Here is a 16094-nt window from a genome sequence, read left to right on the forward strand (position 1 = left end):
ATGCTGTGTGAGCCCATGGGCGCCCGGGACAGCTCGCCATCGGGATTGCTGCCATCACTCCCTCCCTCCCTCACTTATTCATTCAGTCAGCACTCGTAGTGCCTGCCGCTTACAGCACAGAGATGCAGGCAGGGCCCCTGCCTTCAGGAGGCCTGTCCTTGGATGAATAAATAGCAGGCATGACGTCAGACTGTACTAAGTGCTACGGAGGAAGTACAACGGGACAGTGTGGTAAAGACAGACCAGGCTTGGAGGAGGGCAGGTGAGTCAGGTCTGATCGCTCACCTAGACCACCTCCTTCCTTGGCGCAGTGGGGCCCTTCGAGCCGAAAGGACGCGCACTTTCTCCTCTGGGGAAACCCACTGGGGCAGCACGCAGCCGTTTCCCACACGTACCCCTCCTCCTGGGCACAGAGCTGGGCCGCGTTCCCCGGGGTCCTCTGCAACTTGGCCAGTGGAATTCAGGCGGGAATGGTGTTTCCCACGTCCAGGCCCAGGCGACCCTGCGCTCCTCCCTCTGGCGCCCCGCATGACAGCCCCCAAATGACCTTCCCAGGAGCAAGAAATAAACCTCTGTTCTGTTCGGTTTCTGAAATTGTGGGAATGCCCGTCAGAGCGTCAGCCCTCCCTGCAGTCCACGTTGGAGCAGACATCCACCTGGAGGTAGCCTCCCTCCAGGGGCTGCAGACACGTCGGGGGGTCCGAGCAGCAGAGGATGCGGTCTCCCCAAACCACAGCAACACTGCAGACTAGAAGACAGGAGAGGCTGCCCCTCAGTGAGTCTGGGCAGCGGCTGTTGGCTTCCGGCACGTGGAGCGCGCAGCTCTGCTCATCGCACGCCAGACGCCACGCCCGCACCTCCTGTCCCCACGGCTCCAGCGTAGAAACATCACCGGCAAGGAGAGTCCCCAGGAGCCTGCGTGTGCAGGGGCCCGAGAGCTCCCGCCGTCGCTGCTTTCCTGCCGGATTTTGCAAGGTCGGTGTTCACTGGGGAGGGGGCTCATTTCCCTGCTTCAGAGCGGTGCACGTCCCCCATCAGGGCACACAGACGTCACTGTGGCCTCGTGAGAAGACTGTGCCCCCTCAACACGGCCACAGGCCCGTGGGGCGCGAGTGCCTGCTGCTCGGGGAAGCCGGCTCTCCCCTCTCCTACTGCCAGACCCGACCTCTCTGCCTCGGGGCCGCCGGCAGTGGTCAGGCTGGAAGCACACGGGTGTCTTTCCTCCACTGTCCAGCAGAGGACAGACGAACCAGCAGATCTTGGGAACCCCTGCAGGACAAGGGCTCTGCCCACAGTGGCCTTCTTCCCTTTTGGGACCTTTCACAGGCCTGGGTACGACTGGGCACAGAGGAGGGAAATTCCTCGTGTCGGTACCCATACCATCAACTCTGAGAAAGCTCTGAGAGCCAGGATGACAGAATATCCCAGTGGCGGCAAGATGCCTGCCAAACGCACGTGTGTGAGGGTGTGAGTGAGCAAACGCCCCCTCGGGGCTCATTACACACTCACCCGTCACTCTAAGGTTCCCGCCAAGCGTTGAGTATCGGTGAGGATGACTCGGCCAGACGCTCCGGAGTTTGGGAAATGAGGTGGATCTGGCCTGCGGGTCAAATCGGGCCCACTGCCTGCTTTTGTAAATAAAGTTTTATTGGAACCCAGCCACGCCCGTTGGTCTACATATTGCCGAGGGCCGCCTTCACGCTGCAAAGGCAGAGCAGAATAGTTTCAACAGAGGCCAGTCGGCAGGGCTCACAAAGCCTAGAACATTCACTACCTGGTCCTTCACAGAAGACGTTTGCCAAGGGCTCTGAGGAAAAAAGACGCAGACGCAGAGAACGGACTTGAGGACACGTGGAGGGGGAAGGGGAAGCTGGGCCGAAGTGAGAGAGTGGCATGGACATATATACACTACCAAATGTAAAATCGATAGCTAGTGGGAAGCAGCCGCATAGCACAGGGAGATCAGCTCGGTGCTTTGTGACCCCCTAGAGGGGTGGGATAGGGAGGGTGGGAGGGAGGGAGACGCAAGAGGGAGGAGATATGGGGACATATGTATACGTATAGCTGATTCACTTTGTTATACAGCAGAAACTAACACACCGTTGTAAAGCAATTACACTCCAATAAAGATGTTAAAAAAAAAAAAAAAAAGGAAAAGTTTGCCGATCCCTGAGTTAGATGGACAGATTTGACAGATTTCTACTAGAGATGAACTTTGGGGAGCACAGCCCAAGGCCTTCAACAAAACTGGCTCACACAATGAAAACCTGACTCCCTGTCCAATTTGCTTTCAATCCTGATGACACTTGAGAGGAAGCTTCTGGCTCCAGTGTATCTAAGACACGTCAACACTTGCATGACCCCCCCTCAGCAGCCCCCCCGCCCCAGAGCTATGTTTTCTCTGCTTTATGCTTGTTTTATAGTCGACTTCCGTCATAACAGATACCTCCAGCTTTCCAGTTGTGAGCTAATAAAGCCTCCTTTTAGAATAAATTTATTTATACTGAAAATGAACTACTAGAGAAAATCTTAAGTAAATGGCAAGTGGCAGTCCGACACGGCAAGGGCCTCGAGGGCTGGTGGGGGCCCCAGAGCCGAGTCACCGGCACCCCCATCGGCATGGGCTGTGCCCTGGGCCTGGCCCACGTGCCTAGAGGATGCTCAGTCTGGGAAACTGCGCCCGGGCTGGGGGGGGGGCGTCGATGCTTGAGTGCCTCCCTCCAGTCCTCACCTCCGTTTCGCCGTGATCTCGCCCTCCCAGGCAGGCCGCTCAAGGGCGCGTGATGGCTCTGGAAGTGAACTCCCATTCCAGGGGATTGAGGCAGGAGGGTGGCTCTGTGTGACTGAAACTCAGCAGGACCCTATGGGGCCCTCCTGGTCAGAAAAGCCTTTCCGTGTCCCCTGTCTCTTACTTGCAGGAAAAAGGCTTCAGTCTCCTAGACCTTCCTGAATACCAAAGAGCAGATTCAAACACTTGCTAACCAGGGAAGTAAGGGAATGCGGAAAAACAAAGGGAGAGCAATCACACTGCAGTGCAGAGATCAAAGCAGGACCCTGATTGCTGCCCAAGGAGTACACGTAACTGCACCTTCAGTTCTTCTGCAGGAACTGAGGGCCCCACGCAGGTGGAGGACGGCAGCTCCAGGCTGAGCACGAGATTCCTAGAGCCCCGTCCTGCTACCTCACCAGCAACCAGTCGGAAGTCACTCACCCTGCAGCCCTCACCCCAAATTTTGCCTATAGAAACTTCTCCCCCAAAACCATCAGGGAGTTTGAAGTTTTTGAGCACGAACCACCCATTCTCCTTGCTTGGCCCTGCAGTAAACACTTCTCTGCTCCAAACTCCAACATTTCGGTCTGTTTGGCCTCCCCCATGCGACAGGCACACACACTTGTGTTCAGTGATATGCTGAGCTGGACACGCCCTCCTGTTCCTCCTTTTTTCCACGACTGCCGCACACAGCACTTCTGACACCAGAGGTGTCACCGCATCCAGCAATTCTCTGTGACACCAGCTGGGGGTGCTACCATTTAACTCAACTCTGACGCCATCTACCCGGAGAGGGCGTCCATCCCACAGGTTAAGGGCTCGGTCCCCCGAGATGCTCCCACTTCAGACGTCAATTGCCAAGTCCATGTTGTCACCTGAGCTTCTGACCGATTGGCTGTAAATCTGAGGTTCCAACAACCCCCTCCTTGGGTTCGATTAATTTGCTAGAGCAGCTCACAGAACTCGGAAAGCCAGTAGATTATTGGTTTATTGTAAAGGGTATGACTCGGGAACAGTCAGAGGGAAGAGGCGTAGGACGAGGTGTGGGAAGGTTCCCGGAGACTTCACGCCCTCCCTGAGTGCCATCCTCACTGAATCTCCATGTGTTCACCCTCCAGAAGCTCTCTGAACCCTGTCCTTTTGGGTTTTTATGGAGACTTCGTTACGTAGGCACGACTGATTAAATCATGGGTCACTGGTGACTGATTCAACATCCAGCCCCTCTTCCCTCCTGGGGTGAGCGGCTGGGGGGGAAGGGGAAAGTGAAGGTCCCAGCCCTGCAGTCACAGGGTTGGTACCCCTGGTGGCCAGCCCCGGCCTTAGGTTCCCCTGGGACTTCCCCAAAGTCCCCTCATGCACATAAGCTCAGGTGTGCTAGAAGGGGTTTGCTATGGATGTCTGCAGACATCTTTTTCACTCTTATCATTTAGGAAATTGCACGGGTTTTACGAGTTCTGGCCAGAAACAGGAACAAAGACCAAACTAAGTCACAGCGTCACATGTGGTGAAGGCAGGGCGATAGTCACGACACGGCTCCGTGGCTGTGGTGTGTATGGTGGGGTGACTGACCTGGATGGCCCTGCGAGGTTTGCTGCTTCATCTCTGCATTTTAATACCCACCCCCCAGCTTTCTGCATCAAAAAGAACAGGAAACAAAACAGACTAATCAGGCCAAGGAATGAAGCCGACGCCTTAATAACACTCGAGGGGCCCCAGCTCCACAGGTGGGGAGAGGCGCTGGCCACGGATGGGATTATCTAATGGGGTTCTCACCACCACTTTATCAAACTGTCGTTCAGATTGGGCTGCAATCTTCCTTCAAAGGGAAGGAGATGATGCTAGTTGGTGGACTTGATCTTTGAAAAACAGATTTGTAAAATGAGTCCTTCAGTCCTTCAGGAAAAGCGACCTTGTGGTGGCTGCTGGGAGCAGGTGACCCTAAGGGAAGGGACACAGAACTGCCCCCCTGGCACCTCAGGCTCAGTCTCAGCACCTCTGACTTTTCACCAAGATCGTGGTCAGCGTGGACAAGCCATCATTCTCCATTCAATATCTTAGCCATAATCGGGAAGAAGTGTGAACATGCAGACCAAAGGAAGGTGTCAGAGGTCAAAGGCCATGACCCAGGTCTCCATCCCATCTCCTTCCACGCACCAGAACAGTCACTGGACAGTAACCGGAGAGAGAGGACCCAACGCAAGCAGGCCCGTCCACCCTGGAGGACGCAACTGCCCTTCTGACTTTTCTGTTCTGTGTATTACTTATCTCATTACTGAAAAGGCAAAATCTTGACCTTAGACACCCAGGGCAGAGCCGGTCCCAGGCTCCAGGAACAAGCCCATCAGACTTGATTTGCGAGATCCCGGGACAGGCAGGGGCTAAAGCCGAAAGCTTCCCCACCGGCAGGAGCATCTCCACTTACCCTCACCAGCTGCTGCGGGAAGGGCCCGCGGGAGTTTTCTGGCACGTTGATGGGCGGGATGACCCAGTCCCGTTTCTGGCGCCTCAGCCCATTGGAGCTCTGATGCTGTGGCCACGGCAACAGTGTGTCATTTGGCGGCTGGACAGGGTCCAGGGGTGCACTCTTCTTCCCTTTCTGCAGCGTTATTTGGAAGGGAGAGAAGAGGAAAAGAAGCCTGGTTAGGTGTTGCAGAGGAAAAGGCGTCTGTTAGAATTTGTACTATCCTAGATCCAGGGAAAGATTGGATGGTGTTGGGAAAAGTGGGGACGTGTTAGGGAAAAAAAATCTAGCAAGACCCTCATCTCTACAAAGAAATGGACTACAGATTAAATGGGGGTTAAGAAACCATAAACAAAGAAGAAAATATAGCTGACTCTTTAACCAGTACATCAGGGCTTTTTAAGCCCAAAACAATGGAAAAAAATTACAAAGGAAAATATTCATACATTTTAACCTAAAACCCTTGTTTATGAAAACATACCCTAAAAGCAATTGATGAATTTACAACAAATCTGACAAAGAGCTAAGAGCCTGAATATATAAAGAGTTCCTACAAATCATTAAGAAAAAATTGGAACTTTATTATAACAGGAAAAAGACACAAATAGATAATTAACAGCAAAGTAAATACAAAGGATCAATAAACTCATGAAAAATGTCCAGTCATCAAACAATGCAAATTAAAGCAATATATCCTCCTCACCCATCAAACTGACAAGAGTAAACAAAATGAATCCTCCCCCCTGACGAGCGTGTCGTGAGTGAGTCAGCAGAGGGTGATGGTTGAGGTTGTGGGATTTGGCGTTAAACTGGTGTCTTATGTTTACCTGCATCCAAAGATTCATGTGACACGGGGCAAGTGCCCTTAATCTCTCTCAGCTCCAGCTACTTCTTTTATAAAACGGGCTTGGTAATAACAGCACTGAATTCAGAGGGCTGCTATGGAAATTAGACTGATAAGAGCCCATGCCTGGCGGGAACCAGCGGGACTGAATGTCGGCTGCTCTGAAGTCAATGGGGCTCCTCACCGCTGGGAGCAGCACTCTGCCACCAACTACCAGAAGCCTCAGAAATGGTCCTTGCTTTTGACGCCATAACCCCACAGCCGGAAGTCTGTCCCAGCGGAACCGCATGTGGACCCACCCGCCAAATAAAGATGTTCATTGTGGCTGTCTTTATAATAACATTATGTATATGTGAAACGGTAAAAATACCAGGAAAAAATTCTGGAAGTCTGATGGTGGTAAATAATATTTAAGTGCATTACACTATGTTCATATCTTGGGATACTACGTGTCATTAGGAGTTACTCTTTGTAAGTCAGAAAGAGAAAGATAAATACCGTATGCTAACGCATCTATATGGAATCTAAGAAAAAAACAACAAATGGTACTGATGAACCTAGTGGCAGGGCAGGAATAAAGATGAAGACATAGAGAATGGACTTGAGGACACGGGGCAGGGGAAGGGGAAGCTGGGGCGAAGCGAGAGTAGCGTCAACACATATACACCACCAAATGTAAAATAGCTAGTGGGAAGCAGCCGCATAGCAGAAGAGCAGCTCGGTGCTTTGCGACGGCCTAGAGAGGTGGGATAGGGAAGGTGGGAGGGGGGCTCAAGAGGGAGGGGATATGGGGATATATGTATGCATATGGCTGATTCACTTTGTTGTACAGCGGAAACTAACACAGCATTGTGAAGCAATTATACTCCATAAAGATGTATTAAGAAAAAAAAGAAGTTACTCTTTGAAGATATGAAGAAATTCCATACACTGATAGGAAGTGGAGAAATGGCACCAAAGTATACAGGCAGCATAAGTCCCCATGTTTTTTAAAAGGATAGAGAAAAGATTGGAAGGAAGTACATAGAAATGTAAACTCTGGTTTTCTCTGGTCACCAGTGAGTTTTTATTTTAATTTACTCCTTTTACATTTCTGTATTTCTGAATGTCATAATGTACATGAAATTGTATAATTAGAGGAGCTAACAGGACTCACGTATACACAAGACATCTACACCTATATCGCCTCCATGTTTATTTTCAAGGTGCCCCGTGTGGCTGCCTCTGCACCGTTCTCATGGTTGATGTTCATTTCACTCCGAGTCTCAGAGCCAGGAGCATATGAGAGCTCACGTGGCAGAGACAGACCTCGGACCAGGACAGCCCAAGCCAGCCAGAGAGGACAGAGCTGGCTGGAGGCCCTAGGCGGCGGCCCCTCTCCAGTCACGGCGGGGTCCCCACCCTCCAGCTGAGCTCCCACCCAGTGAGAACCTGTTGGTCTTGCCATTGCCCGTTGAACCTTCCCCACTCCCTTTTGCAAAAAAGCTGCGTAGAAATAAGTTAGACACACGTAGACAAAACTAATTAAAAAAACCAAAAAAACGTATCAGTCCTGAACGCCAAAACTTGATGCTACATCAATGGAAAAATCCATCTGGACAAGCCACACTCTAAAGAGACCCCCCTCTGGGACTTTCCCCACCAGGAGTCCAGCTGTCTTTCGTGTTGAGCTCCTGCACTTAAGAGTCTGCAGCAATTAAAAACCAAAAGGCTTCCCTAGGTCACTTCCCATCCTTCATCAGAAGGATCCACGCGAGGTGTGTGCATCCCCAGTGGCCTTGATTTCTACGGAAACATGACATTCTCTCAACATCCATTCAAGTCAAGCTAACAGATGCTGCCTTGTGACCAACCCTGCATCTCTCACGATGACAGGGGTGGGGTCATCTCTAGACTCCTTGATGAGCGTCACAGAACAGTGTTCAGGACGGTCCTGGCCACACCCCGCCCCCTTGCGGCCAGGATGCAGACAACCGCTCTCCACGCGTCAGGGGCAGCCAACGCCTTGTGGGCACCGAGCGTTCTGAACCGTCTCTGCCTGCATCTTCCCTACTGCCGAGGCTACAGGAAGGTCATCCCCCCTCTACCAGGGAGGCGACCGGGCGGCTCAGAGAGGCCAAGTAACTTCTGAAGGCCACACAGCTCTTTAGGCAGAGGCAGGATCTGTGTGCCCCCCTCACTTCTGGGGTTTCTTCATGGGGCCCCATCCCCTCTACGGGTCCTCATGTCAGTGTGCAGTGGGCTGGGCAGACATGGACATTCCCATCGGAGAGGCCCAAGGACGTCAGTGAGAAACCTCGGACCAGCAGAGGCATTTCTGAGTTCCCGCGGCGTCAGCTTCCAGGTTAGAAATGCCAAGTGTGAGATTCCCACCTGGACTCCCCACCTCTGCGCTGACGCCTGCCGTGTGTGCTCAGTGAGCCCTCCAGGGGACTGCCACGCTCCACAGATGGCCTCACAGGAAACGAGGGTCACCCGGCCCAGGCACTTGCCTCGGCAGAGGGGACCCGCTTGGTGTTTGCTCTGAGCGCGTCTGCGTGCGTGTGTGGGGTGCTGGGGCAGGGGTCCCGGCCACAAGCACGGCCTCTGGGAGGTGGAGCCTGGCCGTCCCGGCTCCCGCCACGTCTCCCACGTGCGGCACAGAGAATGCAGGTCTGCCTCGCCCGCTGACGCTTGGGCACCTGCAGAAGCTCACCCGAGCCTCTGAATTTGAGACTCGGAATTTTCAAGGTTTTCATCGAGCCGTTCTCCTTTTAAAAACCTGCTTTGTCTTCATCTGCTTAGGCTGAGCTTGCGTGGCGTTAATTTCCCTAGTGTTGTTTAAATAAATCGCACATATTTGCTACTATTTTAAAGCTGTGAGACAAGTGTAATAACAAAATCTGGCGAAGATCAATGCCAGACCTGCAGTAGCTTCAGCTGGGAAGACACACCCACTTCTCTGGGGGAGGAACGCCGATGACAATGACCCGTCACCTGATGAGGCGAGCACGCGCTTCGGGACCGCGCGGACCTCGGGCCGTTCAGAGTGCGGCGCGCAAAGCCCGACGTGGAATCACACTAACGGTAAATCATGTTTCTGGCCGCTCTCGAAGGTGTTTCCGCACAGACGAGAGCTGCCGATTTCCCCACGGCCCGGTCACCCGTGTTTCTGAGCCAACGACGGCGGGTGCCGGGTGATAACGTGACTGCGGCCTCTGTGCTCCCGATACGCGTGTGCACGTAGGTACAGAGGCACACGCACACGTGCACGTGCCTCTGTGCTTATGTACCATATACACATGCGTGTGCGTACATATGTGTGTGTTTTGTCTGTTTCTCTCTCTGTGTATGTAATGCGTCACAATTTTCTCAAAACCAACAGCCCGGCCCTGACAGGCTGTTCCTCACAGACAATTCAGCCCAAGTCAGAGGTCTTGTAACTGGTGGGGGTCGGAGAGGGTCCTGACTGCTGCGCTGGCCTTGGAGCCGGCCAAGCTGTTCCCTGCAGGTTTGCAGGGTGGCGAGCGCTGAGGAAATCGCTCGTCCTCTGATGGGACTCTCAGCCCAGCCCGCCCCAGGGAGTAGCTGGTGCTCGACAAGCAGCCACCGAGCGGGGGACGGTGTGCAGCGGGGGCGGCGGCCCCTGGGGACCCCTTGGAGCCCTGACCCCAGGAAGGGGTGGCAGGCGGGCTTTTACAGGGGCATCTTGAGGGGCCAGGACCGCTCAGGACACGCGTCTGCCCTGTTCCGCCTGCAGCGGGCCTTTCCCAAAAGGGGCAGAGGAAGGGTAGGGGCCATGGCTCCCAGGTACAGACCACGCAGAGGCCAGGTGCTCATTTGTGAGGCCCTAAATCCATCTGCTTCTTAATCATCTCTTATTTACAAAGCATTTCTCATTTCAGATGGCCTCTCCCACTGAGCCTTCATCAATCGGGCTTAGCGTCGGATTCGTTCTGCTGACGATGCTCTGAAATGGTGACTTACTAGGGGAGGAGCCTCCCCAGGCTGGGGTCCTAGCGCCGGGCCTGGGACCCGGGATGAGTCTTATCCTGCCTCTGGGCCTCCGTTTCCCGCCCCGGAGCTGGACAAGCTCTGCGCTTCGGGGGCAGCTGGGGCGTGGGCAGGAGGCTGAGGTACTTTCTGGAGCGTAGCTTCTTCACGTCACAACCTGGGGGGGGTTCCGTGGTCTCGCTCCTGAGTGATACAGGTGAGCTACGGAGTCGCTGCCCCAAAGGACTCGCACTTTGCAAAGACAAAACGCCATCCCGTGCCTGTGAGGCTGCTTGGGCTGGTCCCCCTCGAGGGGTGTGTACACCCGCTCTGTCTGTAGCACGTGGGGGTCTGGGGAGGCCAGAACGGGGGTCTAAGATCTTTCTAGGTCACCTCGTCTCTGGGCTCGGCGTTTCTCTCTCGGCAGGTTTTCAGGACCAGTCTCAGGCATACGCATCCTCTCCCCAGGGACAAAGTGACAAAACCCCCATGCTCAGGAACACAGTTCAGTGAACTCAAGAGAAAAGGGGAGGAATGGAGACAAGGACCGTCTTCCATTCTCACGGGAAGGCCGAGGCCCCGGATTCACAGGCAAAGCTGCACGACTGCCATCCTCCCGCAAAGTCATCATTTTCCACCTTGTCCTGGCACCAGCCCAAACCTGGAGCCCAGCAGTGACCCGCACACCCGCCTTCCCGAGGTGGCTTTTGTTTTTCATCTCCTCACGGGGCACATTATCTTATTTTCTTAAGCTCCCAGCAGCCCTGTGCCTGCCCGGGGCCTGCTCTCCTTGTAAGGAGGGTCGCTCTGTGTGTCTGATTATGAGAGTAATCAAGTGTGGCTTCCAGGTGAGGTCTTCAGGGACTCCCCGACATTAGGAAGAAGCTGGGTCACTTCCTTTCCGTCATCATTCACAAGTGAAAGATGAATAATGTAAAACCGACCCGGGGCAGGTTTTAAATTATCGCCTCTTTTTTTTTTCTTTTTTTCAAAAAGGAAAAGGAAAGAGAGAGGAAAGTGTCAGGGGAGGACGACAGTCATATGCACCTCCTCCAATCTACATGCATGACAGGAAGTTATAATCTGTCATCTTTTTCTATCACCCAACCGCTCGCCTAGTAGGATCACAGACTTATGAAGAGCCAAGTATAAGCAAATAGGTGACTCACGAAACACTCAGAAGCGGCACTGAGCAGGGAATATAAACAATGCAGACTCTGTCTTCAAGGCAGCAAGTCCCTTCCCAGCCATCACGGTTTCAGGAGGGTGACAGCTGCTTAGCAGCGAATAAGCGATACGTACTGCTCACCCCTCCTGGTGACGGGAGTGTAGGTGACGGGCCCCACTGCGAGACAGGCAGGGACCTGGGACCCGGGACCCTCTGCTGCAGGGCTTGCACCTGGACAGACGTCTCCTTGAGCAACAGATACGAAGAGACTATAAGGGACTGAAAAGAACTGCACCCACGGCGCAGTTGGGGCAAAGTCTAAACAAGATACAAAGAGTCCAAAAACCCAACTGCCACTTCTGAAGAGCCGGGAGCAAAAGCACGGTCCTGCGCATGCGCCCTGCGCTCGCCACCACCAAAGCCACGCCTCTGGCCCGAGCCCTGGACACACCCCTATCCTCACCCCATACACGGAACCCCACGGATGCCCGGCCGCTTCTGCAAAGTGCGACGAGCTCCACTGTTCTCCAGAGAAGATGGCCCAGCAGAAGCCACTGCCCTCAAGAGGTGACGTGGATATGAAAACGGCTTCAAAATTCCCAGATCCCGGTGCGTTTCTAAGGAGCGCCCGGCAGCCCTGACCTTTGAAGATGGGGTCACAGATGACAGCCTGACCCCCCATGGGCCCTCCCACACAGCTGTTGGGTCCCGTGCCGCCCTACCTCAGCACCGTAAACTCCCCCCACTTTTGAGAAAATAGCACGAACACAAGTCCACCCGATTCAACAAAAGCTAAATTTATGGGGACATTTTCAAGTCAGTTCCCCGTGGGATGTGCCAACCAGGCGAGCTGACCGCCAGTGTCCACGAGGACACTTCTTGATCAAGGGGCTTGGGGTCAGCTTTCCGGCCCTCCCCGCGATGGAAATCATGGGCTTTCATTACCCAGGGCAGTGCCTTCTCGGGAAGGTGCCCTGTGTGATCTTCTTTCCCTGACTGGCAGCGCGTGGACCCTGAATGCGGAGGCAGGGGATGGGCAGGCTGGAGGGAACTGTGTTTTTTAACTTCCCCGTTCTTCCCTGCTCTCTGGTCTCTAGACTGGGCCATGTGCCGAGGAGCAGTGCGTCCAGCCCCTCTCTGGGCAGTGGGTGCGCAGCTGAGGGACGGGGGTCTGGGACCTGCACCTGCACTGAGCTTCCCGTGAGATGCAGGATGGAGCCCTGATGAGGCCGGGGCTGCTTTTCTTTCGCCACAAAGGTCAACCAGCCCGCGTGTCTCACCGCACGAAGCATCACCGGGGCATCCACCCGGGACCCCTTTCCTTTCAACCAGCGTCCAGCGTCCAGCCCTGTAGGCTCCTGCACCTTCTTCCATGCAGAGTGACCAAGACCCACTCACAGAGTCTCACCTGCCCCTCTCGGTGGCCCCGATGTTGCGGAAGGAGGTGGCTCGGCCCAGCCACGGAAACACAACCGATGTAGGGCGTGGGGCCCCTGGGTTACGAATTTCATGGGTCTGTACTCAAAATGGAACACTTGGGGAATGCCACGTCTGCGTTGTAGACTAACACTGCTTATGCTGGAGTAAGGGTAGACGAGACTCATTCCCCAAATGTCAGTGTTGTTTACGACCCTCTCCCCTGTCTCTGATGCCCCAGCCTTCCTGTTTCCTTAGAGCTTTGGGTTAAACATGCTTCACTAAGGGAAATAGCATCCTTCCACTCCTCAACCCTCCCAAATGTCAAACCCAGTACTGATTTTCATTGAGGATAATTAGAGTTCATAAAAAAAAAAAAAAGGCACCAGAATCTATACAGATAGTCCATTTCTCTGCCTTCGCTTCCCTTTCAATATACATTTGAAAAACGGTACTTTTTGTTTGCCTGCAAGCATGTATATTTAAAACATTTAACTAGGGTTCTGTCTGCAGCCTTCTGCCTGGTTTCCATGGTAGCTAAGGACCGACAGGATAAAACGGTATTTAACAAACACAAAATAAAACAACAGAAAGATATCTCCGTTCTGTAACAAACAGAGTATGGGAGCCATTCTAAACAAACATTTGCATGAGTTTGGTTCTGAAAAGGCACTTAGTGGATTTTTTTTTTTTTACATCCACGACACTATAGGGAAGACAAATGCCGTATCTATGCCCCGTAAAGCACTACGGTATTTCTTACTTGCAATCTCTTCTAACAAGGGGAGATTGTTTTGAAAATTCCCGTAAAAATCATACAAAGAAAGTTTTCCTGAATGAAATAGCATGATTATTTCTTGTGCATCTATATTTGGAAGGACAGTCTTAAGCAAACACTCCTGTACACGCTGCTTGCTGTGTGCGGGGCAGGGGGCAGGGACGGACGCCCCCTCCCGCCTGCTCACTCACGCCCATGATAGCCCAGGAAGGCAGGGGCTGGCGCTGTGCTCACTCACACCTGGGCAGAGGTCTGGGGACTGGCCCAGGCTCATGGGGCTGGGTTCGGAACTCAGGCCACTCCCTCGGCCCCTCCCTGCTCCTCGGCTTGGACGGGGGGCGCCCTGACATGGAGGGTAGATGCTGCCTGTGCTTTGCGACCCTGGCGCCCAGTGCCCCCGTGTCCTAGGCAGATGGGCCAGGGACTCAGGGTGGGAGCAGCCCTGGGGGAACAGCTGAGACGCGGTTCTTTAGGCAACTCGCATCCATCACCATCATCCCGAGGGAAGGCTTCACGTACTTCAGTAGTGTCAAAACCACACTTCTTTTAACAGACGCTCAGAGCACACCCCTTGCCCTCGTCAGCCTTGTGTCCGCCCAGAAATGAAGACACAAGACAATGCGCCCATCCGTGCAGCCCAGGGAGCAGGCAGGATGCAGGTGTAATGGATGGGAGCACAGGGGAGGACATGTCTGCTTTACGGGCCACGGTAAGGAAGTTGGGGGGATGCCCGAATGTTCAGACAAGTCTGCCCCACCGTGTGTGTGTGTGGTGTGTGTGTGTGTGTGTGTGTGTGTGTGTGTGTGTGTGTGTGTGACCTCCACAAGCCCGGCCAGGCTGCTCGGCCATCCTCGCCCCCGCCCCCTGCACGGCAAGGACCCCCAGCGCCCGAGCAGTTCCGCCTGCCCCCCACTCCTCCCGCTGACACAAGCCAAGCTGTCTCCAGGCATCTCCTGCGAGTACCCTGGCTGGTAACTGGCTCTGGAGAATCCAGAAAATTATGTTTTGCTAGGAACAAAGTAAATGAAATTACTCTGTAGTTCACAGAAAAAAAATACAATCACAGTAAAAAAAAAAAAAAACTAAACTAGCAAGTTAGGCCAGAATGTATGACTTTTTCCTAGAGTTGTTCTCAGTGGGACCGAGTGGCATCACTCATATTGGTGTCAATTAGTGAGAAAAATGGTCAGTTTTGTTGGTGTGGGTGATCCTGGAAGGCTTTGGTCAGGAGGAAGGTTATAACGCGTGTGACAGGCAGTGAGGGAGGGTCTCTCTCCTCTCCTTTTTGTACTCACATCACAGCGCTTGCTTTGCTGCAGGAGAGCACTGCTAGGGGCGGGACAGGTCCTGCAGAAGTGACGCGACATCACCCCCATAGGGACATGGGGGCAAAGTGGTGGATCTCGTGGGGTGGGCATGGCCTCGTGCCCTCTGAGGCTTTTGTTTTGTTTCAGGAAAAGGAGAAGCTGAGAGAGGGGAGATTCTAGGATCCAGGCAGGGGTACTGGGTGGCGGGACCTCCCAGGGCAGGGAGGGGACGGTGGCCAGAGCACAGCGGTGAGGGGTGATGGACCCCACGGGGTGGGAGACGGAGCTGGGCCGGCCCCTGGGGGCCTCCACCCCACTTAGCAAACCAGCCCTGCAGAGACAAGCAGGAAGCAGGCCGAGCGCTGTGCTGGCCGACCCGGGGCTGCAGCAGAAGGAGCCACCCTCCCGCCCTGCTTTCAGCCCTCCCTGGGGTCCTGACACACCCTAAAATAGACTCAGATGCCTGACCAAGTGCCGCCTGGCCAGGGACCTGCCTGGCCACCTCCCCCCGCTTGCGATGCTCCCTCTGTGGGAATGATGGCTTCTCTCATCTTGGGTCTCGACTCAGATGTCACCCTCCTGACCCCCAGGACACGGCGCAGCCTCTACCCTCTCCTGGCCCAGACCCCCGCCAGCCACCCCACCTTAGTCCAGTCCGTGGCTGCTGCTCAGTGGTCAGGCCTGTCACCACCCTCGTGGGACCATTCCCGGTGATGCCGTTTGCATCTTAGAACGTTACAAAGTGTCCGGCGGGGACATGCAAACCGTCTTCACTCACCCAGGGACCAAGGGAGCCACTTGGGATCTTTCTGACTCATGGGGCTCAGAGTCCTTCGAGCACGCCTGCCGCTCACTTGCCCCCTCGGGCTCTCGCTCCTTGGCCCACAGGAACGAGAGAGGGCAGGATCGTGCGGTCCATTCCTCTCCCCTGGCCTGCGTGTCCGAGGCTTCCCTGCCTGGCAGTGGCCCCTCTTTCTCGTGCCCTTTGCTCCCCCCAGCCGTGGGAGTCAGTGAGCCACCCGTCATCTTCATTCCCTCGTTCCCCTCAAATCTCCGTGAGACGGTGCCCAGGCTGCAACACCGCCCCCGCCCCCTGGGACAGGCCAGGGAAAGTGACCAATGACCGTGATGCTTTTCTCCCTGGGCTGTGGGACCCTGGGCACCTTTCCTCTGCAAAATGAAAGGTTGACCCTGACACTCGCTCAAGGCCGTCTGCAGCCTGAAACACAGCCCGAGCTGGACCTCCTCCACCTGCGGACCCCAGGGCGGCTCTCCACAACTGCAGAAAACGCACCTTCCAGCAATTAGAAATCACTCATGCCTTCATGCTGGCAGAGTTAAACGCTGCAGTCTTCTGGGGAGCCCTGCGCATCCGCTG

General features: G+C 54.4%; 1 protein-coding gene across 6 annotated transcripts in view; it reads right to left on the reverse strand.

The window, feature by feature from the left end:
* CDH4 (cadherin 4) overlaps window positions 1-16094 on the reverse strand; it is a 573059-nt gene that overhangs the window by 126787 nt on the left and 430178 nt on the right. For all 6 annotated transcript variants that reach the window (XM_024750194.1, XM_024750195.1, XM_024750192.1 and 3 more), the window contains one exon: window positions 5193-5366. In XM_024750194.1, the coding sequence (XP_024605962.1) occupies window positions 5193-5366 (174 nt within the window). The remainder of the gene's footprint in view (window positions 1-5192; window positions 5367-16094) is intronic.

The sequence above is a fragment of the Neophocaena asiaeorientalis genome, unplaced genomic scaffold (genome assembly GCF_003031525.2).
Source record: "Neophocaena asiaeorientalis asiaeorientalis breed wild unplaced genomic scaffold, Neophocaena_asiaeorientalis_V1.1 scaffold606, whole genome shotgun sequence".
NCBI classification, from domain to species: domain Eukaryota; kingdom Metazoa; phylum Chordata; class Mammalia; order Artiodactyla; family Phocoenidae; genus Neophocaena; species Neophocaena asiaeorientalis.